Source organism: Mustelus asterias, chromosome 22 (genome assembly GCF_964213995.1).
Source record: "Mustelus asterias chromosome 22, sMusAst1.hap1.1, whole genome shotgun sequence".
In the NCBI taxonomy this organism is placed as follows: Eukaryota; Metazoa; Chordata; class Chondrichthyes; order Carcharhiniformes; family Triakidae; genus Mustelus; species Mustelus asterias.
The window spans coordinates 27,283,694-27,308,970 of record NC_135822.1 but is presented as its reverse complement, the minus strand read 5'-3'; the positions used below and the strand labels follow the sequence as shown (position 1 = coordinate 27,308,970).

At 47.1% G+C, this 25,277-nt stretch overlaps 1 protein-coding gene across 1 annotated transcript; it reads right to left on the bottom strand.

Moving 5' to 3' along the window:
• Positions 1 to 2,662: 2,662 nt before the first annotated feature.
• LOC144510266 (leucine-rich repeat-containing protein 38-like) lies at positions 2,663 to 16,038 on the bottom strand. The gene is made up of 2 exons (XM_078239761.1): positions 15,420 to 16,038; positions 2,663 to 2,913 (listed from the first exon to the last, which is right to left on the bottom strand). The coding sequence occupies exons 1-2, from the start codon at positions 16,036 to 16,038 to the stop codon at positions 2,663 to 2,665; spliced, it is 870 nt and encodes a 289-aa protein (XP_078095887.1).
• Positions 16,039 to 25,277: the final 9,239 nt, after the last annotated feature.

Here is a 25,277-nt window from a genome sequence, read left to right as displayed (position 1 = left end):
ACTGTGGGAGGAAACTGGAGATCCCGGAGGAAACCCACGCAGACACAAGGAGAACATACAAACTCCACACAGACAATGACCCAAGCCAGGAATCGAACATGGGTCCCTGATGCTGTGGGGCAGTAGTGCTAACCACTGTGCCACCGTGCCGCCCAATAGACAACCGGTCTGTCATATTTTTTACCCACCAAAAGACAAGCTGACAATAAGCAGCACATTTATAGAATCATTGCATCGGTAAGCACAGAGGGAGGCCATTCGGCCCATTGTGTCTGTTCTGGATATTTGAAAAAGCCAATCAGTTAGTCACACTCCCCTGCTGTTTCCCCATTACCCTACACAAAGTTCCACGTCAGATATTTCTGCAATTTGCTTTTCAAAGTTTATGTTGGAACTGCTTCCACCAGCCTTTCCGGGCAGTGCATTCCGGATCACAGCAACACACTGCTCACTTTCTCGTATCCATTCACTCACTTTCTCATGTCACCTCTGCCTCTTTTGCCAATTGCCTTAAAGTCTCTGGTATCGGAGCCTTCTGTCTCTGGAAAGTTTGTTCACTTTACTTATTTTATCAAAACCCTTCACATTTTTAACACCTCGATCAAATCTGCCCCTTAACCTTCCCTCCTCCGAGGAGAATGACTCCGGTTCCTTTGGTCTTTCCATCTAACGTTCTTAGATTACGCTGGCAGCTTATCGCTTTCATCTAAGTGAAACCCAACCATGGAAATTGATCAAGCCACATGCCGATACCATCGGGTGACTGGAACAGTAGCCCACCCACCATCAGCCTGACCAGCAGTGGAGAGGAACATCAGCAAGAATGCAAGATGCCCTTTTTAGGGTACAAAGCCTTGGGATTTCCTCACCAGAGAAGCACCAGGAAGTTTTGCCCATCACAAACACATGAAGAACTCATGTACACTTTGTGGACATCTGCTTCACCGTGAGAAATATCATGGCAGGCAGTTGAAGGTGTATAAAAACCCACATTTAAAAGAACCAGCTTTAATCAACCATCCCCCAGATTACCTAGAACAAAGGCAGTGAAATGGAGTTCAGATACAAATCAGCCCTGATCTAATTACAGGGAAAAATGGGACCATAGGAATAGGAGGAGGCCATTCAGCCCCTTGAGTTTGCTCCACCTATCAATGGGATCATGGCTGATTTGCTTCCTAATTCCATAACCCTACCATGCCCCATATCCCTTCATTCCTTTGGCTAACAGAAAATTATCAATCTCAGGTTCAAAATTAACAATTGATCTTACATCAATTGCCACTTATAGAGGAGAGTTCCAAACATTTAGAACCTTTTGTATCTAGTAGTGTTTCCTAATTTCATTTCTCAATAGTCTGGCTCTAATTTATAGACTAAGCCAAAGGGGTTTATCCAAAACCCCTGACCAGTGAAAATAGTTTTTCTCTTTGTCCATCCTATCTATTCTTAAATTCTTGCAGTGCTTTGACCCACGCATCCCGGACATTCTCTCTTCCATCTTCTTCTGTCGGGAAAAAGGTACAAAGGTCTGAGGTCACGCAACAACCGACTCAAGAACAGCTTCTTCCCTGCTGCCATCAGGCTTTTGAATGGACCTACCTTATGTTAAGTTGATCTTTCTCTACATCCTAGCTATGACTGTAACACAACATTCTGCACTCTCTTCTTTCCTTCTCCCCTATGTACTCTTTGAATGGTATGTTTTGTCTGTATAGCGCTCAAGAAACAATACTTCACAGTAACTTAATTGCAGTATTAATGTAAGCCTAGCTGTGACACTAATAAATAAACATTATGGGACAATAATAAATCAAATCAAACCACCCCCTTAACCTTCTAAAGTCCAAGGAAGTTTTAACCCCTGCAGTCCAGGTGTCACCCTGGGTCAATCTACACTACACTCTCTCCACAGCCAATGTATCCTTCCTAAGGTGTAATGTGTAGAACTGCTCCCAGCACCCCTGATGTGGTCTGACCAGGGTTTTGTGTGGCTGAAGTATGACTTCTGCCCCTTGCGTTCTAATCTTCTAAATATCGATATATATTCTAGATGGTGACGACATCAAGGGATGTGCGAATAAAGCAGGAAAATGCCGTTGAGGTTAGAAGGTCAGCCATGATCTAATTGAATGACAGAGCAGGCTCGAAGGGCTGAATGGCCTACTCCTGCTCCTATTCCTATTTTCCTATAGAATGGCCGGCATTACTCTTTTGGAAAAACAGACTTGAACGGCTGAATAGGAGAATTATAGAATCCATACGGTGCAGAAGGAGGTCGTCCAGCCCATCAAGCCTGCATTGGCAACAATCCCACACAGGCCCTATTCCTGAAACCCCAGGTATTTATCCTATTAATCTCCCTGACACTGAGGGGCAATTGGGCATGGCAAATCCACCCAACCCGTGCATCTTTGGAGTGAATAGCCTATTCCTGTTCCTACGTCAAAGAAAATTCAACAAAACCTCAAGAAGCCTCACCAACCTCAATTAGAAAAACAAAATATCTTTTAATATTTTCATTTTTACCAACAGATGCATATATCTTACTCATTAATATATTACATCATAATGTGCAACTTTATGCTGAAGTAAAAACACTTCTTTTCAAATGAAAAATCTAGGAAAAAATGAAAGTTTATTTGGTGTCAGCTTCTTGCTATCAATTGTTCTCTTCATCATCATCATCGCCTTCCTTGAATAATCCCAGTCTCTGGAAGCACTGGACAATATTGGCCAGGAAGAAGCTCGTTGTAATGGCAGTGACGGAGACACAAACCCCAGAGAAGAAAATAATCAGGTAGTCTGTCAGAGTCAGTGAGAACTCGCACTCAGTGAAGCTGTCATCAGATAACTCGTTGAGTGTAATCTTCCTCATATCCCTGGGCAGGGAGCACTGGATTGCAGCAAAGCCTTGAAGAAATGAAGAGAGAAGTTTTTATCGATCAAGCAACATGCTAGCAACTCAATCCCATAAAAGCTGCCCTCAATCCCTTGTCCCTCCAGACATACCCTGTTAGGTTGATTCTGGAGTTGAGAGGGTTGGCTCATGAGGAGAGACTGTGCAGACTGGGGCTATACTCATTGGAGTTCAGAAGAATGAGGGGAGATCTTATAGAAACGTATAAGATTATGAAGGGAATAGATAAGATAGAAGCAGGGAAGTTGTTTCCACTGGCGGGTGAAACTAGAACCAGGGGACATGGCCTCAAAATAAGGGGGAGCAGAGTTAGTACTGAGTTGAGGAGGAAATTCTTCACCCAAAGGGTTGTGAATCTGTGGAATTCCCTACCCAGTGAAGCAGTTGAGGCTACCTCATTGAAAGGCAAGGATAGATAAATTTTTGAACAGTAAAGGAATTAAGGGTTATGGTGAGCGGGCGGGTAAGTCCACGAAAAGATCAGCCACGATCTTATTGAACGGAGCAGGCTCGAGGGGTCAGATGGCCTACTCCTGCTCCTAGTTCTTGTTCTTATGTTCTTATGTATCTGTTACCCTGGTTAATGTATCTGTTACCCTGGTTATGAATCTGTTACCCTGGTTGGTGTATCTGTTTCCCTGGTTGATGTATCTGTTACCCTGGTTAATGTATCTGTTACCCTGGTTGGTGTATCTCTTACCCTGGTTAATGTATCTGTTACCCTGGTTAATGTATCTGTTACCCTGGTTATGAATCTGTTACCCTGGTTGGTGTATCTGTTACCCTGGTTGGTGTATCTGTTACCCTGGTTGATGTATCTGTTACCCTGGTTAATGTATCTGTTAGCCTAGTTGGTGTATCTGTTTCCCTGGTTAATGCTAATGTATCTGTTCCCTGACCTTCCCACCATGGAATGTTTACTGGGCTTGCATCAAAACAGTCGCCGAGTTGCCAGCCTTGTGTTAGAGGAAATTGGAGACCCCTTCCACCAACACCCGCCCCCCCCTCCCCTCCCCCCTCCCACCCCCCAAAATGGGAAACAGACACTTGGCCAAGAAAGTGCAAAAGTATCCCAGGGAAGGATATATAACAGCAGAAAATACTGGAAAATCTCAGCAGGTCTGACAGCATCCGTGGAGAGAGAATAGAGCCAACGTTTGGAGTTTGGATGGGTCATTAATTGAGACTAATTCTGATTGGATCATCCAGACTCGAAACCTTGGCTCTATTTTGGTATATGGTATTTGCTACCAAATAAACCTGTTGGACTTTAACCTGGTGTTGTGAGACTTCTTACTCTATTTTGTCTCCACAGACGCTGTCAGACCTGCTGAGATTTTCCAGCGTTTTCTGTTTTTGTTTCGGATTCCAGCATCCACAGTATTTTGCCTTTGTCTGCTAAGGGATGCTTGGTAACTTTCAATATCTAACCAACCCTCATCATGAGACATTGATGATCAGGTTTCCACATGGAGGTTGATAGGAATCGTACGTTTGACTAGTGTTTAGCACTCAGACGAGCCTGCATTGTTTGGGGTAGACTCCTGCAGCCCTGTGCATTTCTCCAAAGATTCCTACTGCTCAATTCTGGTACTGAGAGTATGCCTCCAATCATCGAATCCCTACAGTGCAGAAGGAGGCCATTCGGCCCATCACGTCTGCACCAACCACAATCCCACCCAGGCCCTATTCCTGTAATCCCACATATTTACCCTGCTAATCACCCTGATACTAGGGTCAATTTAGCATAGCCAATCAACCTAACCCACACATCAATGGACTGTGGGAGGAAACCGGAGCACCCGGAGGAAACCCATGCAGACATGCGGAGAATGTGCAAACTCTACACAGACAGTGACCCGAGGCCGGAATTGAACCCGGGTCCCTGGCGCTGTGAGGCAGCAGTGCTAACCACTGCGCCACCGAGCCACCCCTGAACTCTGTTCTGCACAGATACCTCTCTCCCATCACTGCCAATTTCATAACATCATCATTAAAGTGGTCACAAAATTCATTGTCTCTGGGGAAATATTTTTATGTAAGGCTTCGGTTGCTTATGGAGAATATGAACAATGCGATTGTCAAAGTTTATTCATTTGTGTCACAAGTAGGCTTACATTGACACTGCAATGAAGTTATTGTGAAAATCCCCTAGTCGCCACACTCCGGTGCCTGTTCGGGTACACTGAGGGAAAATTTAGTATGGCCAATGCACCTAACCAGTACATCTTTCAGACTGTGGGAGGAAACCGGAGCACCCGGAGGAAACCCACGCAGACATGGGGAGAATGTGCAGACTCCACACAGTGACCCGAGCTGGGAATCAAACCCGGGTCCCTGGCGCTGTGAGGAAAATAAGCAGGAAAAGTGGCGCACGTACTGGGAAAACCTCTGTCCTTTTGGCACCTGTACTTGAAAGGGTTAAAGGCATCTCATTCAGTGAAAGTGGATCTGCCAACAAGTGTTGACTGATCGTTAATTGAGTCTAATTCTGATATTTTCCGACATGAACACAAAGCGTGGGGTTTAGGAGAATCGCATTCAATGGAAAAATAAACCGATGCATTGGTGCTCTGAACACCTGCAGCACTGAGACAGGAAAGAAGTATTTTCATTAAACTCTGTCACCTTGTTTTTTCACATCTTTGTTGGTGAGCTGTCAATGGAAGCATCAGTTTTAATGACTAGTTAATGAATGCACATAACCGCGGGATACTCCCAGATTAAGAATTCTTAGAGCTCCGAGGCACCTTCAGGAACCCTTCACACCCTAACCCCGTCCCACCCCCCACAATATATCTAATCAAATTTAGAAAAGAGAGACTTTGAGACACTGGCCAGAATTCTCCTGCCATGGGAATTGTAGCGGGCGTGGGGAGGACCTTTCCATTGACCTCGGGAGGGATTCTCCAGTTTTGAGGTGAGCGAGGCCGGAGAATCCCGTCCACGGTGGCGCAGTGGTTAGCACTGCTGCCTCACAGCGCCAGGGACCCAGGTTCGACTCCAGGCTTGGGTCACTGTCTGTGCAGAGTCTGCACGTTCTCCCCGTGTCTGCATGGGTTTCCTCCGGGTGCTCCGGTTTCCTCCCACAGTCTGAAAGACGTGCTGGTTAGGGTGCATCGGCCGTGCTAAAATTCTCCCTCAGTGGACCCGAACAAGTGCCGGAGTGTGACTACTAAGGGATTTTCACAGTAATAAACTATCTTTTGTGCTTTTTTGTTCCATATCTCCTGCTACAGAGTTTAATCTGAATATCCCCACTTTCTCAGTTTAACCTGTTAACAGCCAGCACCATTGCATTAACATAGAATCATAGAGTCTCTGCAGTGCAGAAGGAGGCCAGTCGGCCCATCAAGCCTGCACCAACTCTCCGACAGAGCATTTTAACCAGGCCCTATCCCCGTAACCCCACATATTTACCCCACTAATTCCCTTATCCTACACATCTTGGGACACTAAGGGGCAATTGAGCTTGGCCAATCCACATACCCTGCCCATCTTTGTAGTGTGGGAGGAAACTGGAGCATCCGGAGGAAGCCCACACAGACACGGGGAGAACGTGCAAACTCTACACAGACAGTGACCTGAGGCTGGAATCGAACCCAGGTCCCTGGCGTGTGAGGCAGCAGTGCTAACCACTTTGCCACCGTTTCATTTAAAGTAAGATGGCAGAAAATGGTGTCCTGTCAAACAATACGAAAGTTATATTCACTTTTTCGCAGGCACGGCAGTTTAAACCCCAGGTTGTTTCCCTGCTGCAGTGCCTGGGGGAATCACTGGGTCCCAACATTTAGGCACATTTCTCATAGGCCACGGTGCTGTAGGCCCGGTGCGTTCATCCAGCAGTGCTTGAACTGTTTAGTGAGTGGCTGCAATGCTTGCTTTAGCACAGATTGATAGAGTTCGACTTGGCCTATGTTGAGTTTGTGGGTTGGGTGCGAGAATGGAAAAATGAGTCAGTGTTGGCATTCCTGACAACTACCGACCAGAATAGAACTACTAGAATATGCCAGTGGGTGGGCATTACATGTGGAGAGGAGGAGGCATGGATTTGATGTCTCTGAATGGTGAAACAACTAAAACCCTCACGACCTGGGTGTCACACGAGAGAAAGTTCTATCAGGGGCGGCACGGTAGCACAGTGGTTAGCACTGCTGCTTCACAGCTCCAGGGACCTGGGTTCGATTCCCGGCTTGGGTCACTGTCTGTGTGGAGTTTGCACATTCTCCTCGTGTCTGCGTGGGTTTCCTCCAGGTGCTCCGGTTTCCTCCCACAGTCCAAAGATGTGCAGGTTAGGTTGATTGGCCAGGTTAAAAATTGCCCCTTAGAGTCCTGAGATGTGTAGGTTAGAAGGATTAGCGGGTAAATATGTGGGGGTAGGGCCTGGGTGGGATTGTGGTCGGTGCAGAGTTGATGGGCCGAATGGCCTCCTTCTGCACTGTAGGGTTTCTATGATCTATTTCTATGATCAAAGGATCACTCAGGCCAGCGGGCAATTCAACACCAACACAGGTCAGTCAGTACCTTGAGGAACGACTGGGAAAAAAAAGTACTAAAGGGTTTACATTCATGTAGGAACAACAGGAGACCATTCAGCCCCTCAAGCTTGCTCCACCATTCAGTTGGACTATGGCTGACCTGTATCTTAACTTGTGTGCTTTGTTCTCGTTTCCCTTTATACCCGGATCAAACAAAAATCCCTCCATTTTCAATTGAACTTCAGCCTCAAAAGCTTTTTGGGGAAAAGAATCCCAGGTTTCCGCTATCCTTTGGTTTGGATTTTACACTCCCCCTCACCGGCGGCGGATTTCAATTCGGGACAGCATGGAAAATCCAGCAGCCGGCCTTCCTGCTAACTCTCCACTCCCCCAGACCTTTTTGAAGTTTTACAAGGTGGCATCGGGACAGCTCTGTCTGCCCTCGAGCCTATTGAGGCCCTTAATTGACCAATTAATGGCCACTTAAGGGTCTTATCCTGACCCACCGATGTTTACCCCCAGGAGGGGATCTAGTTCCATAATGCCCTTTCATAAGCACACTAATAATAGCAGCATGGCTTTAGATACGTGGGCTGGATCAAACAAGGAACAGGCCTTCTTTGCAAGTTCCCTCGGCCCATTGGAGGCACAATGGGCCAAGGGAACTTGATGGCCGAGATGGGCACCTTCCCCCCCCTTCGCTCTAACCTCTCCTCCTGGCCTCTTGTACCCAGCCCCCACAGCCTTCACTGAGATCCCTGACCCAGGTTTACCTGGGCTCACGGAGTAGGTGGGACTGCCTGCGGTCCCAGCAATGGCCCACTGCTCCTGAATGATGCCGGTGGGAACTATAGAACTGTCAGCCATCCAATTGTCCAGCAGCTCTCTTCTGCATGGTGGGATGGAAGTCAACCACTGTGGGGCAGTGATCAGGATTATGGGGTGGCACGGTGGCACAGTGGTTAGCGCTGCTACCTCACAGTGCCAGGGACCTGGATTCGATTCCCGGCTTGGATCACTGTGCGGAGTCTGCACATTCTCCCCGTGTCTGCGTGGGTTTCCTCCGGGTTCTTCCCACAGTCCGAAAGACGTGCTGGTGTAGGGGCATTGGCCATGCTAAATTCTCCCTCAGTGTACCCAAACAGGCACCGGAGTGTGGCGACTAGGGGATTTTCACAGTAACTTCATTGCAGTGTTAATGTAAAGTTAATTTATTAGTCACAAGTAAGGCTTACATTAACACTGCAATGAAGCTGCTATGAAATTCCCCTAGTCTCCACAGTCCGGCACCTGTTCGGGTCAATGCAGTTAACCAGCACGTCTTTCAGAATGTGGGAGGAAACCGGAGCACCCGGAGGAAACCCACGCAGACACGGGGAGAACGTGCAAACTCCACACAGGCAGTGACCCAAGCTGGGAATCGAACCTGGGTCCCTGGCGCTGTGAGGCAGCAGTGCTAAGCACTGTAGTAAGGCTACTTGTGACAATAATAAATAAATTTATATATGCTGTATAAATGCAAACTGGTTTGATATGAACAGTGGAAATGTGGAATTGGAAATCCTCCTGTCCTCAGCGTTAACCCATCTCACCTTTGTCAACACAAAAAGTAAAAATAAAGTCATTTATCTCCTTATTGAGAGTCCTGCCAGAGCGTGTACATCCTTGTGGACACACTCATCGAGTTAATTGACCCTATTTTCACTCATCCAAGCATCAATCCATTAACTGTTCTGCTAAATGTGTCGGTCTAATGTCTCATTATTCATTAAGTTCTGTTGTCTAGACAAGATAAATGTTCTCTTGCTGTCGTTAATGTGCTTTTGTTATTGGAAATATTAAACCACAGTCCAGCTCGTTCTCTATTTTATTCTAGGCTGTTGTCTTTCTTCTCTCCAGAAGCTATGTACGGCGTGAGTATTTCAAACAGGTGAGTAAAAAGACCACTCACTGCCTGGCACCACAGCTGGTTTAAACAGTCGGTCACTGAGCCACACAGAGGCCAGAGCTTTGCTCCCTGCCCTGGTTTGGGTTAACTAGTCCCGGGAGTGGGATTGCTCCAAATGGCCTCAGCATTCCCAGGGTTCCTGCCCCGAGCAATAATTCCTGCTGGAAAAATGTGGACGCCAGGTGAGTGTGGTGTGATGACTCCCTTGGTCGAATACTCTTTCGCCACTTAGGGGCTGCAAGTGGGCTTTGGTGAAAGGGTGAGTGCGAATTAGCTGCCTCCTTTTGTACCTACTGACATTCCTTTCTACTGAATTCAAGGGCGGGGAAATTCGGGTGGCCAACTCACCAACAGCCTGCTTTGCAATACTGCCACTGATCAATTTCACCCCCTCTAACTGCCTCACTTGATTTTAACATTGCCACACCGGTAACTATTACCAGTAGGAAGTCTGCAATCCATACAACAGCATTTGTGGAATTTCTCCCCATTCTGATGTCCCATCCCAGAACATCCAAAGAAATCCATGGAGCAGAATTGAATGGTCTCCCCCGAGGTGAGTTTGGTGGTGGGGTATTTAATCGAGGGTGGGTGGAGGGGAGGAGGGTTGCGGGGGAGACCCCATCACCTTCCTGCCACTGCTGCTATTAGATTCGGGGCAGGAAGGCTCGTGGAATGGCCATCCTGCCCTGCTGCCAATTTAGACCCTTAAATGGGCAATTAATGTCCACTTAAGGGCCTCATCCAGCAGAGGACACAGGGCTGGCCATGTGGCAAGCCCGATAAACTAACCCTGTCGGCGGGGGGGGGGAGGGGGGGGGTTGCTTGCAAAGTTCCCGGGGTTCCCTCAGTCAAAGGCTCCCATTGAGGGGGCAGCTTGCTAAGAGCCGCCTCCCTCCACCATTCCACTGCGACTCCTATCTAACTTGTGGCCAGGTCCCTCAGGAGATCCTAGGCCTTGGGTTGGTTCATTACTGGCAGCAACTAACAGTGCTGCAGAACAACCACAGCTGCTGGCCTCTGACTGGCCAGCAGTTCTCAGGCTGGGATTCCCCCCCCACCCTCCCCACCTCCCCCGCCTCCCTCCGCCACTGGCACATAATTTGGTGGTCTTCCCAAAAGGAAGTGACACGGGGCTCCCGCTGGCTGTCCAGCCAACAGAGGAGACCTCCATCGCCTCCATTAATTACCATGTCACCAAAACCTCCTCACTTACTGATCGCTTTCAATCCTCCTCTGATGTTCCTCGTTAAATGTATCTCCATTTTTTTTCTTGCTGTTATGAGGAGGACAGGAGGAGGTTGAAGGATTGGACAGTTAGGGAAAGCACTGAAGTGGGCCGAGGGTGTTATTCATTACAAACAGCTAACTATTAGGAAGCACTGTCTCATTTTCTCTTATCCAGTCTGACAGCGACTTAAAACAAAAATATTCCCCAATTGATGTTCTCTGACCCTCTCCTGTAGGCACTGCTCCGTGGGCCCTAGCCATGCTCTGCTATCTCACCCACATGCCTGTTCTTCATGTTTCTTGCCAGACGTTGAGTGTCAGCCGACTACTCGGCCAGGGATGGTGCCACCTTTAACTTGCTCCACACCCATAACACAGGGACACTTTCCAGAATGACACTGGCTATTGATGGCCACCACAGACGCAATGGGCCGAAGGGCCTCTTACTGTGCGGTAAAATTCCATGACTCGAAGAACTCTGGCTGATGTCTTCCTCCTTAACTGTGTACAGCTGAGGGCAATTCTACTGATCTCCTTGTGTGGGTAACTGCAGACTGGTACTGTCCCCCAACCTGAGTCAGTGCCCCTGGATTGCTGGGGGCGGGGGGGGGGGGGGGGGGGGGGGGCGGGTGCGCAGATGATGGGGATAGGAGAGAATGCCAGTATTGACACACATGCACACTGACAGTTAGGCAAGAAAGAAGAGGTAAAACTTTTAAGACTTAAGACATCATCCTGGAACTCCTATTGATCTTTATATTCTTTCATGGGATGTGGATGTCGCTGGTAAAGCCAGCACTTGGGTCACTGTCTGTGCAGAGTCAGCAGGTTCTCCCCGTGTCCGTGTGGATTAACTCCGAGTGCTCCGGTCTCCTCCCACAGTCCAAAAGACGTGCTGGTTAGGTGCATTGGCCATGCTAAATTTTCCCTCAATGTACCCGAACAGGCGCCGGAGTGTGGCGACTAGGATTTTCACAGTAACTTCATCGTAGTGTTAATGTAAGCCTACTTATGACACTAATAAATAAACTTTAAAACTTGTTGCCCATCCCTAGTTGCCCTTGAACTGAATGAGTCAATGACATTGCCATGGGTCTGGAGTCACATGTAAACCAGACCAGTTAAGGACGACGGATTTCCTTCCCTAAAGGGTATAATTGACCAGATGGGTCTTGATAGCTTTCAGCAAGATTAATGGCAACTAGATGGACGATAGCTGTCATAGTCACCATTACTGAGACTAGTTCTATATCAGATTAATTAATTGAGTTTAAATTCCACCAGCTGCTGTGGTGGGATTTGAACCCATGTCTGCAGAGCGATAGCCCAGATCTCTGGATTAATAATCCAGTGACATTACCACGCCACCAACCCCCCAAATGTTACGCAAACCCAGAAAGTGTTAACTTCTAACCGTTTATCTCACCTCATCATAGTAATCTTTTTAAAAATGTATTTATTATTGTCACAAGTAGGCTTACATTAACCCTGCAGTGTAGTTACTGTGAAAATCCCCTAGTCGCCACACTCCGGCTCCTGTTCGGGTGCACTGAGGGAGAATTTAGCACGGCCAATGCACCTAACCAGCACGTCTTTCAGACTGCGGGAGGAAACCGGAGCACCCAGAGGAAACCCACGCAGACACAGGGCGAACATGCAGACTCCGCACAGGCAGTGACCCAAGCCGGGAATCGAACCCGGGTCCCTGGCGCTGTGAGGCAGCAGTGCGAACCACTGTGCCACCCAGAGAAGCTAATCCAGCTGCTGCCCTTGACAATATCATCAAACTGGGTATTTACTTTCTGAAATGAGTTGAAGGCCTCCTAGGATGGATCGGATGGTTAAGGACACACAGGGAGACTAATTGCTAAATGCACAGTTTGAGCTGTGTGGAAAACCTGGAGCCTGGAGATGCTGGGATACATTTCCAGAGTTACCAGTAGATGTCCTGAAGCCATTCTGTGAGTTTTGTCAGCGAGGGGGAGTGGGCTGAGTAACTGTGGGAGGCATCACAATTGAGCCTGACCCTGTCCTCACCCAATGTTCACACACACAGAAAAAAACCACACACTTAAGAAGGTGTAGGTGAATAATCACCAGGAACCCTGGCCAACACCCCACGCCCCCTCCCCCATCCCCCAAACCAGAGGCGCTGAGGCCAAAGGGTGCGGCCCTATCTGCCAACCTGGCTCCAAACTAATTAACTCGGCAGAGAGTCAGTCCTTACCACTACGTCTGTCTACGCCAATCAACCCTGAACTGTAACCAAGCTGTCTGGGTGCCCTCGAAAACGCCAGAACTCAGACTGGTGAAGTTAATGAGAACTCAGTTTTCATCCTTAGCCCACACCTAACTCACAAAGACAGATCGAGACAGACAAAAAACTGCTTTCAATACTTCTCTCAAAAAGTAAAGTTTATTTATTAGTCACAAGTAGACTTACATTAACACTGCAATGCAGTTACTGTGAAAATCCCCTAGTCGTCTCACTCTGGCACCTGTTTGGGTACACTGAAGGAGAATTTAGCATGGCCAATGCGCCTAATTAGAATGTCTCTTCGGACTGTGGGAGGAAACCGGAGCACCCGGAGGAAACCCCACGCAGACACGGGGAGACTCCGCACAGACAGTGACCCAAACCGAGAATCAAACCCAGATCCCTGGCGCTGTGAGGCAGCAGTGCTAAGCACTGTGCCACCGTGCCTCAATGGTTTAAAACAATAATCTGATTGGCACCAGAATCTCTAATGCTGTAAAGATTAAACTTTTCACCTTACTTTTCGTTACTTTACCAGTCCCAATGCTGCTGAGAAGTATATATATTAATTAATGTTATATATCTTTCCCCCCTCCTTGCTAAGGTGGGGCAGGCTCGTGGCTGGGGCATGGTTTCTACAGCAACCAGAAGTACCCCCACTCTGCGCCTTTTCCCTGGGGCAGTCTCGATGGTGACATTTCTCACCACCAGCTATTTCCTCCAAATCTGACCGGGTTCTTCCACTGGGGGAACTCACATGTAAGAAGTTTAACAACACCAGGTTAAAGTCCAACAGGTTTATTTGGTAGCAAAAGCCACACTTTGCTACCAAATAAACCTGTTGGACTTTAACCTGGTGTTGTTAAACTTCTTACTGTGTTTACCCCAGTCCAACGCCGGCATCTCCACATCAGAACTCACATGGCCAGCCAGGAGATAGTGACCGGGAGGAGGGAAGCAGCTACCCAGATTTATCCTGGTCTGGCCCTGGGGAGACAGGGGAAATATCCCTGCGTGTGATTAATGACTAGCTTTTAAATCCAGAGATAGGTTTTTCGGCAATACTTCGCTCAGGTGTGTCGGCACGATTGAACAAAAAATCCCTTCTGTGCTGATAGCACAGAAGGAGGCCATTCAGCCCATCATGTCCATGCTAGTCAACAAAGGTCTGACTACACTAATCCCATTTTCCCATAGCCCTGGAGGTTACTGCAGCTCGAGTGAATATCTAAATACTTCTTAAATGTTATGAGAGTTTTTGTTTCAACCACCCTTTCAGGCAGTGAGTTTCACACTCCCACTACCGTCTGGGTGAAGAAGTTTCTCCTCAACTCCCCTCTTAGCCTTTTACCTATTATTGGGTGGCACGTTGGCACAGTGGTTAGCACTGCTGCCTCACAGTGCCAGGGACCCGGGTTTGATTCCCGGCTTGGATCACTGTCTGTGCGGAGTCTGCACGTTCTCCCCGTGTCTGCTTGGGTTTCGTCCGGGTGCTCCGGTTTCCTCCCACAGTTCAAAAGCTGTGTTGGTTAGGTGCATTGGCCATGCTAAATTCTCCCTCAGTGTACCCAAACAGGCACCAGAGTGTGGCAACAATGACTTATTTGCAGTGTTAATGTAAACCTACTTATGACCATAATAAATAAACTTAAACCTAGATCCATGTCCCCTGGTTACTGACCCCTCTATTAATGGATAAAGTGCCTTTCTATCCACCCTATCCATAGAATCCTACAGTGCAGAAGGAGGCCATTCTGCCAATCGAGTCTGCACTGACCATAATCCCACCCAGGCCCGATTCACATAACCCCATGCATTTACCCCAGCTAGTCCCCCTGGCACTAAGGGACACGCAGACATGGCGAGAACGTGCACACTCCACACGGACAGTGACCCGAGACTGGGAATCAAACCTGGCGCTGTGAGGCAGCTGTGCTAAGCACTGTGCCACTGTGCTGCCCAATTGCCCCTCATAATCTTATGCACCTCTATCAGATCCCCCTTTCCACCTTCACTGCTCCAAGGAAAACAGCCTAAGCCCATGCAACTTCTCCTCCCAGCTCAGAGCCACCAGCCCAGGCAACCTCCTGATCAACCTAAAAAGTAAAGTTAAAAGTTTATTTACTAGTGTCACAAGTAGGTTTACATTAACACTGCAATGAAGTTACTGAGAAAATCCCCTAGTCACCACACTCCGGCGCCTGTCCGGGTACAGTGAGGGAGAATTTAGCATGGCCTTATCAGTGCGTCTTTCGGACTGTGGGAGGAAACCGGAGCACCCGGAGGAAACCCATGCAGACACGGGGAGAACGTGCAAACTCCACATAGACAGTGACCTGAGGCTGGAATTGAACCCGGGTCCCTGGCGCTGTGAGGCAGCAGTGCTAACCACTGTGCCACCGTGCTGCAGTGGTTTAATCTAATAATCTGATTGGCACCAGAACCTCTAATGCCTTAAATATTAATCTCTTCACCTTACTTTTTGTTACTGTGCCACCGTGCCCTCTCCAGTGCTGAAAGAGTTCAGAAGCTGAGCCTGTGGCAATGACTCACAGGGAGTGGAGGTTAGGGGGAGACACCACTAACCTGCAGGAAGAACCTCGGCGTTGTCCCTCAGCCAGAGGAAGAGGTTGGCGAAGGTGCAGTTGCAGAGCCAGGGGTTGCCCTCCAGCCTGAGGGTGCGGAGGGAGGGCAGGCTGCTGAGGGCTGCGGCGCTCAGAGCCTCCAGGGCGTTGTCGTTGAGCTCCAGCACCTGGAGGAGGTCCAGGCTGCGGAATGCTGCCTTGTCCACCAGCCCCAGGCGGGGGTTGTTGCCCAGGCGTAACATAATCAGCCTGTGAGCCGAGCTGAACAACCCGGGGCTCAGCTGCGAGAAGTTGTTGTACCGCAAGTCCAGGTAGATGAGCTTGGTGGTGCTGAAGGTCCCTTTGGCGATGGAGGCGAGGGAGTTGTTGCTGAGGTCCAGGTATACCAGGTCACCGTAGTACATGAAGAAATCGCTGGGGATCTCCTGGATGCGGTTATTGCTGAGCAGAATCTTCCTGATGAAGAGGGGGAAAGCCCCAGGGGGGACCCCCGGCAGCCCCAAGCCCCTGCAGTCTATGGTGTGGCTGTCCTTGCAGGCACAGCCTGCGGGGCAACCGGGGGCCGGGGGCAAGGAGAGCAGCAGCAGCAGCAGGAGGCCGAGGGGGTGGCATGGGGGCATGGCAGAGGAGGCTGGAACTGTGGCAGGGCTGGCGGCAGAGACATGCTGGGGGAATGCAGGCACTGTACAGCTGGGCATGGTGTTTTAAACAGATCGAATAGCAGAGCCCTGGATCAGATAGCAGGGAGGAGGGGACTGGGGAGTCACCGCCAGGAGAATTGGAACGGTAAATCTAACCCATTGCACAGGGGAAAGTCTGCACTCGCACATCCCAATTCCCAGCTTTACAGCAGCCACGGTTACAGACTGCAGCCACTTTATTCACAGCCATCATCATTACTGTAGGGGGTTTGCATTGTGGTCTGTCTGTCATGACCAATCATCAAACACAACTTGCATTTGTATAGCACCCTTTTACACTTTCAGGTCGTCCTCAAGCACTTTACAATTACTGTTGTGGTGGGAACGCCACCAGCATGTGCACAGCAAGATCCCACAAGCAGCATCATGATCAGGTCACCTCTTCCAGCGCTGTTGGTTGAGTGACAAATATTGGCCTAAGGGAAAAGATGTCGACAGAATAAACTGCAAAGCTCTTGACGAAGGGTCATCTAGACTCGAAACATTGAGCTCTGTTTATCTCTTCACAGACGCTGTCAGACCTGCTGAGATAGTCCAGCATTTTCTGTTTTTGTTTCAGATTCCAGCATCCGCAGTAACCAGCTTTTATTAACAGATGATTTACTGATGTCACATAGATAAGTAATGATTTACATTTATGTAACAGTAAGACAGACCCTCAACTGCTTAACGTGGCTCGGGTAAAGTGGAAGCTGTTATTTTCCTTATGAATAAATAACTAAATAAATTACTGATGTTTAATCAGTGATTTATTACTTCTTAGGGACAAGGATCAATTTTTTATTGAGGCTAATCACTGATGATTTCCAGAACTACTCCTAATATTTTGATTTGATTTAATTTGATTTGATTTATTATTGTCACATTTATTGGGATACAGTGAAAAGTATTGTTTCTTGCGCACTATACTGACAAAGCATACCGTTCATAAAGTACATAGGGGAGAAGGAAAGGAGAGGGTGCAGATTTTCACATGCATATCGATTGTTTTTACATTATACAATGAATCACCCAAGAGCTTTGCTGCCATGGAGTCATGTGTCAGCGAGAAGGGTCACATATTATAACATGCGTCTCCCGCTAGCACTCTTTGATACCTTGCTCCAGTGTCTGTCAGCATCTGTAAAGGGAGAACAGAGTAAACATCCCAAGTGGGATATGACTCATTAAACTTGAAACGCTAAATGTTGTTTCCCCACAGACGCTGCCAGACTGGCCGAGCATTTTCTGTTTTTATTTCAGATTTCCAGCATCCGTAGTATTTTGCTTTTATTATATTGCTGACATGTCTATTCTTCATACATGAGCTTAATCAGTTTAGTGTCAGCAAGATCAATGGAGGAATAATACAGCAGCTAGGTTTTTTATCTTCAGCAAGTTTATTTTTCGTATAACTAGGGTAGAGTTACAAACTCCTTATGATTTACCCAATGCCAACTTTTTTTTATTCATTCACATGATGTGTGCATCACTGGCTGGGCCAACATTTATTGCCCATCCCTAGCTGTCATTGAACTGAATGGCTTTCAACTGAATGGCTTTCAAATAGAGGGTATTTAAGAATCAACAACATTTCTGTGGGTCTGGAGTCACATGTAGGCCAGACCAGGCAAGGATGGCGGATTTCCTTCCCTAAAGGGCATTAATGAACCAGATGGGTTTTTACCGTGGTGGGATTTGAACCCGGATCCCCAGTGCATTGCCCTGGGTCTCTGGATTACTAGTCCAACGACGATACCACTACGCCACTGCTTCCCCATCTGTAAACACAACTCCTAACAATGCATTGGTTAAAACACTAAGCTTGATAAGAAATTCACAAGATCTTCCCAATGGATCAGGGGAAGTTGGCTCTGCCTCATCAGTTATGAGCTCTACAAAAGAGGAGTTGGAATTATCTGGCACAATTTTCCGGCCTTTATCGCCGGCGGGATCTTCCAGTCTCGTCGAAGACAACTCCCCGTGGCAGGTTCCCCAGCAGTGGGACGGATGTGCCACACAAAATGCCATAGTGACTTTTAAGGGGCGTCTGGACAAATACATGAATAGGTTGGGAATAGAGGGATATGGTCCCTGGAAGGGTAGGGGGTTTTAGTTCAGTTGGGCTGCACGGTCGGTGCAGGCTTGGAGGGCCGAAGGGCCTCTTCCAGTGCTGTAATTTTCCTTGTTCTTTGTTCTTTGATTGTTGCAAAAACCCATCTGGTTCACTAGTGTCCTTTAGGGAAGGAAATCTGCCATCCTTACCTGGTCTGGCCTACATGTGACTCCAGAGCCACAGCAATGTGGATGACTCTTAAATGCCCTCTGGGGTGGGCAGAAAATGCTGGCCTAGCCAGCAACACCCACATCCCATGAACGAATAAAAAAAAATATTTTCTTTATCTAGGAGAGTAGCCAAAAAAAATCAAAAGTGCTCCCTTTTTTGAAGAGAACAATTAAGAAAGAATTAAACCATAAGATAAGGGAACCTCATATCAATAATGTTATCACCAGTGGCCAGTACACACTAATCCCTGCAGACCCCACTAGTCACGGAAGGCCTCAATCAAACGTACCAGTGGACACCACATGCTCCTCCTCCATTGCTGCCTGGGCAACAGGCAAACCATGAAAGAGAGATGGGCAGCCAGAGGCCACAGGCTACTTAAATTCTGCACCTGTAGGTGGGCACCTTGGTCAGGCCCAGGAGCTGTGACACAACCGAGATGTCCTTTATCTACTAAGAAACAGCTGAGAACATTAGCAAGTTGGCTATGAGATCTTTCAGTTGAAGTGGTTCAGTGCTACGATGCCAGGTGCAGTTACCCTCCAAACCAGTTGGTCTGCCTGTTCAGAACTCAAGGGTGCTTCAAGCAATAGTCTTCACCTTTCACTTTCTAAAGGCTTCATATTCAGTCCTCTGGGGCGATACGTTGGCACAGTGGTTAGCACTGTTGCCTCATGGTGCCAGGGACCCGGGTTCAATTCTAGCCTTGGGTCACTGTGTGGAGTTTGCACATTCTCCCCGTGTCTGCGTGGGTTTCCACCGGGTGCTCTGGTTTCCTCCCACAGTCCAAAGATGTGCGAGTTAGGTTGAATGGCCATGCTAAATTGACCCTAGTGTCAGGGGGATTAGCAGGGTAAATATGTGAGGATAAGGGAGTAGGGCCTGGGTGGGATTGTGGTCTGTGCAGACTCGATGGGCCAAATGGCCTTCTTCTGCACTATATGGATTCTATGGGATTCTAAGACATCAACATGTCTAACACAAACCTGAATGTAAGAAACTCTTCAATAACAAAGCTCCTGATACATAAGAACCTCAATGTTAATACCGGCCCAGGATCGATGGTAGGTGCCGGAGTGGTTTAAACCTTGGAAAATGCAAAGGGCATCTTGACCTGTTATATATTCAAGTCTGTTGCTATTTTTACAACAGGGATGTGGGGTGAGTGTCCCAGCTTGTAGATACAGGACACTTAATTATCAGTGCAATTGGAAATGAGGTTTAAATTTAGGTCTCTAGGACTCAGGAAATGCAAGCAGCGGCTGCTAACTCCTGAAGATAAGGGCCTTCTACTTCAGTCTTGGTTGAGTCTGGAGGAGCAAGGGTGTTCCTCCCAGTATTCCAGGAAGTTATTGGACTCTCTGATAATCATGGCCTCTTTATTACACTGCTGTTCTCTCTCTCTTTTACCTCTATCTTCTGCAATCGCAGTCAATATCATTTCCCCCCATTCCCTCGTCCCCACAAGACCCAATCTTGATTACCAGGCACTGTCCCTGGAGTGGGGGGGGGGGTCCTCAGACTTTGGTCTGTTGCCATTGGTTTTCCTGCCCGGAAATTTGCCAGCCTGTCAAATTGGCCAACTTCCAGGTTCAAGAAATAAAGGTAACAAAGTCCTTCCATTAAATTCGGCAGGACACGGTGGCACAGTGGTTAGCACTGCTGCCTCACAGCGCCAGGGACCCAGGTTCAATTCCGGCCTCGGGTCACTGTCTGTGTGGAGTCTGCACGTTCTCCCCGTGTCTGTGTGGGTTTCCTCCGGGTGCTCTGGTTTCCTCCCACAGTCTAAAGATGTGCGGGTTAGGTTGATTGGCTATGCTCAATTGCCCCTCAGTATAAAGGGGATTAGTGGGATAAATATATGGGGTTATGGGGATAGGGCCTGGATGGGATTGTTGTTGGTGCAGTCTCGATGGGCCAAATGGCCCCTTTCTGCACGATGGGGGTTCAATTCTATGACATGCACTCTGCCAGGTTCATCGTTGATTCTGAATCCATGAATCCCACCCCTCCCCCCACCGCCCCCACACCCTCTCAACCTCCCCATAAAAACCGGGGCCAGGGTGTTGTTCCAACTTTGTCTTTAAACTGATAGCGTTCTGAATCTGGTGACTGCAAAGTGAATGGAAATATATTTTTCAAGCTGAAAGGTGAGGCAGGAATTCAGAGCCCGGATAATTAATTGAGGAATTGTCCTCCTCTTGGCGTGAAATCCTATTGAATGACCTCTGGGCGGCTGCCATGTGGCACTGTGATAGTAACGTCACGTGCAAGGCCACACATTGCCCTCTGCTTTCCTCAAATGCGATTGAGTCACTCATCGGTCTTATTGGATTGATTTTCTTTTCTTAACCGGCTGGAGCGGTTATTACATTTGTCTCTCAGTGAACATTAAATCACGAGGTCACGGAATTAATTTGTCCAATGATCCAATGTCAAAATGAGCTGGGAGAACAAGAATTCTTTGCACTGATTTGAATATTTTCCATCACCGGTAAAACCTCGAGATGAAAGGAGTTCTTGTTCCTCCAGGATAAAGACAGGATGGCCTCAAGGACAACGTCACCCAATGTCGTTCTTAATGTCAGAGCTTGTTTTAAGCTTTCTACACTGCTCTGCCCTTCACAAATACATTTTACCCAAACTGGGAGATGTTTAAATGGAGCCATTAAAAAAACTCTTGCTCCTGGTTACACCTGGAACCGAACAATAGCAAGTTAAAAATGTAAAGTCCCAGGGACCTGTCCATTAGTCACTGAACGCTAACGTGCTGTTGCAGCAAGCCATTAGGAACGCTAATGGAATGTTAGCCTTTATCGCAAGAGGATTTGAGTACAGGAGTAATAAAGTCTTGCTTCAATTGTGTAGAAGCTTGGTTAGACCGCACCTGGAGTATTGTTTCGGTCCCCTTATCTCAGAAAGGATATTATTGCCATAGAGGGAATGCAGCGAATGTTCACCAGACTTGCTCCAGGGATGGTGGGACTGCCTTATGAAGAGAGATTGGGCAAACAGGATCTGTATTCTCTAGAGTTTTGAAGACTGAAAGGTGATCTAATTGAACCCTACAAAACACTTAAAGGAATAGACAGGGTAGATATGGATAAGATTTTTCCCTTGATTGGGAGGTCTTGAGTCAGAGGCACAATTTCAAAGTAAGGGGAAGGTCACTTAGGACCGAGATGAGGAGAAATTTCTTTCCACAGAAGGTTGTGAATCATTGGAATTCTCTACCGCAGAGGGATGGGGAAGCTCAGTCACTATGTAGGTCTAAGGTAGAAATTGATAGATTCTGATTAACAATAACATAAAGAGTTATGGGATAGCATTGATATGTCTGAAATGCCATGATCGTATGGAATGAATCGGTGGGCTGAATGGCCTACTCCTGTTCCTATGATCCTGTAAACCCGACTTATGACTGGAGGTCCTCATGCTCCAAGTTTTGAGCAGAACCTACCTTCGACAGCCTGTGCCTCAGCCACTATCAGCTGAGGGAGAGAGAAGTTACCATGGTTCCTGTTCCTTATTGGCACCAACAATCATTTTTGAGATTTGCGTGCGCGTGTAAGCAATGACCATGGATGTAATACCTACCCACCACTTTGTTAACCTTAGTTATCTGACACTCATTGTCTATGTTCACACTTGAAGGGGTGGGATTTTCCCATCCCGCCCGCCACGGGAATTGTAGCAGGCAGGGAGTGGACCATGCAAAGGTCCATTGACCTCGGGCAGGATTTTCCGGTTTTGGGGCGAGCATGGCAGGAAAATCCCATGCAAGATCTCTGTGCAAGGCACCAGAGGATGTCAGGAATGAGCATAACATAACTCCTTCAGGAGAAGAGAGCAGAAAGAGTGGAGAGGAAGAAAGGAATATTAAATAAATAGATGCAAATACATGTACATGGGTATACGACAGAGTCATTGCAGTAAGGGTCCAAACTTTGTCATTAAATGGAAGCAGCTAAACATACGAACTGACAAGAAACAAGGAAATACAGCTCATCACTAAATGCCAATAAGGAAGCGGCTTGTTTTAAGCTCTATTGTAATAACGGTACCTCTCTCTTACCGGAGCTGGATTGTTGAATGGACAATTGGAGTTGCTGTTGTGTAAAAAAAATCTGCCATTTGGAGTAAATCACCAAAATAATCACATCCAATGTGAGCCAGAGCTGAGTAAGTGTCATCTTGGAGGCAACAGCAAAGGATGTCTGTAGAAGGCCTTGTCAATGAGCACTAACACTGAGTCCTTCAAATAATGTTGTGTGGCATTAAAGAGTGAAAGCCTAATGTGCTTGATTGACCTGCTATTTTACCAGAGGTTTTAATCCATTTAAAATAATGAGGAATGAAGAACTGACACCTTGAAAATAGACAAGGCAGAGCTCAGTGTATAGTCTCAGACTGGGATCATTCTCATAACTATCATTGTGACATCTTCATCTCAGAGGGAGTGGGTTAAAAGTTGCAGATTGAACATTTTATTAAGAATTCAATGTGATATGGAATCATTCAATTAGAAACCTGATAGTTAAAGATGTTTTATTCGGGAACGTTAGGAGAAGCAAGTTTGCCCTTTTAGGAACATTTGGCAGCACAATAAATACACTTCTCATTAAAATGATAGACCTTGATTTACATTTTGTATAGGATGTTGCCACATATAGAAATGATGCAAAGCACTTCACAATGACCTACTTTGAAATTGAGTGGTTATATACCTAAGCACAAGTCAGGGGTGTGATGGAATACTCTCCATTTGTCTGGATGAGTGCAGTTCCAAAAACACTTAAGTAACTTGACAGCATCCAGGACAGATTGATTGGCACCCCATCCAGCTATCCTGAACATTCACTTCCTCCACCACTGACGCACCACTGTCTGCAGTACGTGCCATCTCAAGATGCTCTGCAGCAACTCACCAAGGCTTCTCTGCCAGTAATGCCAACCTTGCAACCTCTGCTGTCTAGAAAGACAAAGGTAGCAGACATGTGAACACTTGGAAATATATCATTGTTTCTTCATCAAGTCTGGGTCAAAATACAGGAATTCCCAATCTAGCAGCATTGTGGGAATCTCTGCATCAGATGGAGCTGCACGGTGGCACAGTGGTTAGCACTGCTGCCTCACAGTGCCAGGGACCCGGGTTCAATTTCAGCCTCGGGTCAGTGTCTGTGTGGAGTTTGCACGTTCTCTCCGTGACTGCGTGGGTCTCCTCCGATTGCTCCAGTTTCCTCCCACAGTCCAACGATGTGCAGGTTAGGTGGATTGGCCATGGTAAATTGCCCCTTAGTGTCTCAAGATGTGTAGGTTAGAGGGATTAGTGGGGTAAAAGCGTGGTGTTAGGGAATGGGGTGGGGGTGGGCCTGGGTGGGATGTTCTGTCGGAGAGTCGGTGCAGACTTGATGGACCGAGTGGCCTCCTTCGGCACTGCAGAGATTCTGTTCTATGAGTGCAATGGATCAAAAGGGCAGCTCAACGGACAATTTGGGATGGGTAATGAAAGGTAGTTTTATCAGTGGTGTGTGTATGAACAATGAAGTAAAGCTTAGCTGCTGTTTCTGCACAGCAATGAGATAAATATATCTGCATGTTTGATGGTGTTGGTTGAGAGAGAACTGTTGGCTAGACACCAGAAAAACTGCAAGCTCATCTTTAGATAGGGCCACTCGATCTTTAACACTCAGTTGAACCACTGGAACTGAGATATCTCATTGGAGAGATGGCACCTCCGGTAATGCAGCACCCCCTCAGTACTAGAAAAGAGACCGTGCTAAACTGTAAAAATGAATTACTAGGCCTTAAGAATAAGACAAAAGTTAACAGCAGCAGATTTTTCTCTTCACACTAATATGGCGCGGTGGATTATCTGGCAGAATTTCATTACACTGATTTGAACAGAATAAAACCCGGGCAAACCGAGTGGGTTAAACGATCACCAGTTGTGCCACTTGTGTTTGTAGTCTGGCCTGACCAAATTTCTCTCTCAGTTGCATAACCCGCCATCCATCCGCCCACCACCCTAAACATTTGTACATCTAACCAACCCATATAATAATCAAAAATATTTCCTCCCAGCTGCCTGAGTAGCTTTTGCTACCAAATAAACCTGTTGGACTTTAACCTGGTGTTGTTAAAACTCTTACTGTGTTCACCCCAGTCCAACGCCGGCATCTCCACATCATGACTACCATCGACACCGCAAACTGCCGGCTCCAAGTGGAGAGGATCGCCAAGAAGATCGCGCATATCGACACAGACATCAAGTTTCTACAAAGATGCAAGAAAGCAGACGAAGTGTGGCTTTTGCTACCAAATAAACCTGTTGGACTTTAACCTGGTGTTGTTAAACTTCTTACTGTGAGTAAAGCGCACCATTAGTTGAAATCATACCTTGGCTTACCAGAGATTAGGAAACGAACAGCAACCAGTTAGATCAATAACAAAGCTTTATTTATCAACTCCACAGATAATGTGCTTTTCAGCATCTCTATTACAAATAATACCATAATTAGTTTGCAGAATTACAACAGCACAGCATTAGTTGGGTTCAACGTAATGTGTCATTAGTTAGTATTATAGATGGGGATTATCCTTATTTGGAATAGACGTAATATAATAGAACATAGAACAGTACATCACAGAACAGGCCCTTTGGCCCACAATGTTGTGCCGAGCTTTATCTGAAACCAAGATCAAGCTATCCCACTCCCTATCATCCTGGTGTGCTCCATGTGCCTATCCAATAACCGCTTAAATGTTCCTAAAGTGTCTGACTCCACTATCACTGCAGGCAGTCCATTCCATACCCCAACCACTCTCTGCGTAAAGAACCTACCTCTGATATATAGCATATAGCTCAGTATTAGAATTGGGCTAAGAAGGT

Excerpts from the sequence above, each read along its gene's own strand:
- LOC144510266 (XM_078239761.1), bottom strand. The coding sequence starts at position 16,038 with ATGCCCCCATGCCACCCCCTCGGCCTCCTGCTGCTGCTGCTGCTCTCC. Across the intron at positions 2,914-15,419 it reads CGCCGAGGTTCTTCCTGCAG|GCTTTGCTGCAATCCAGTGC; the intron begins GTTAGTGGTGTC and ends CATTTCTTCAAG.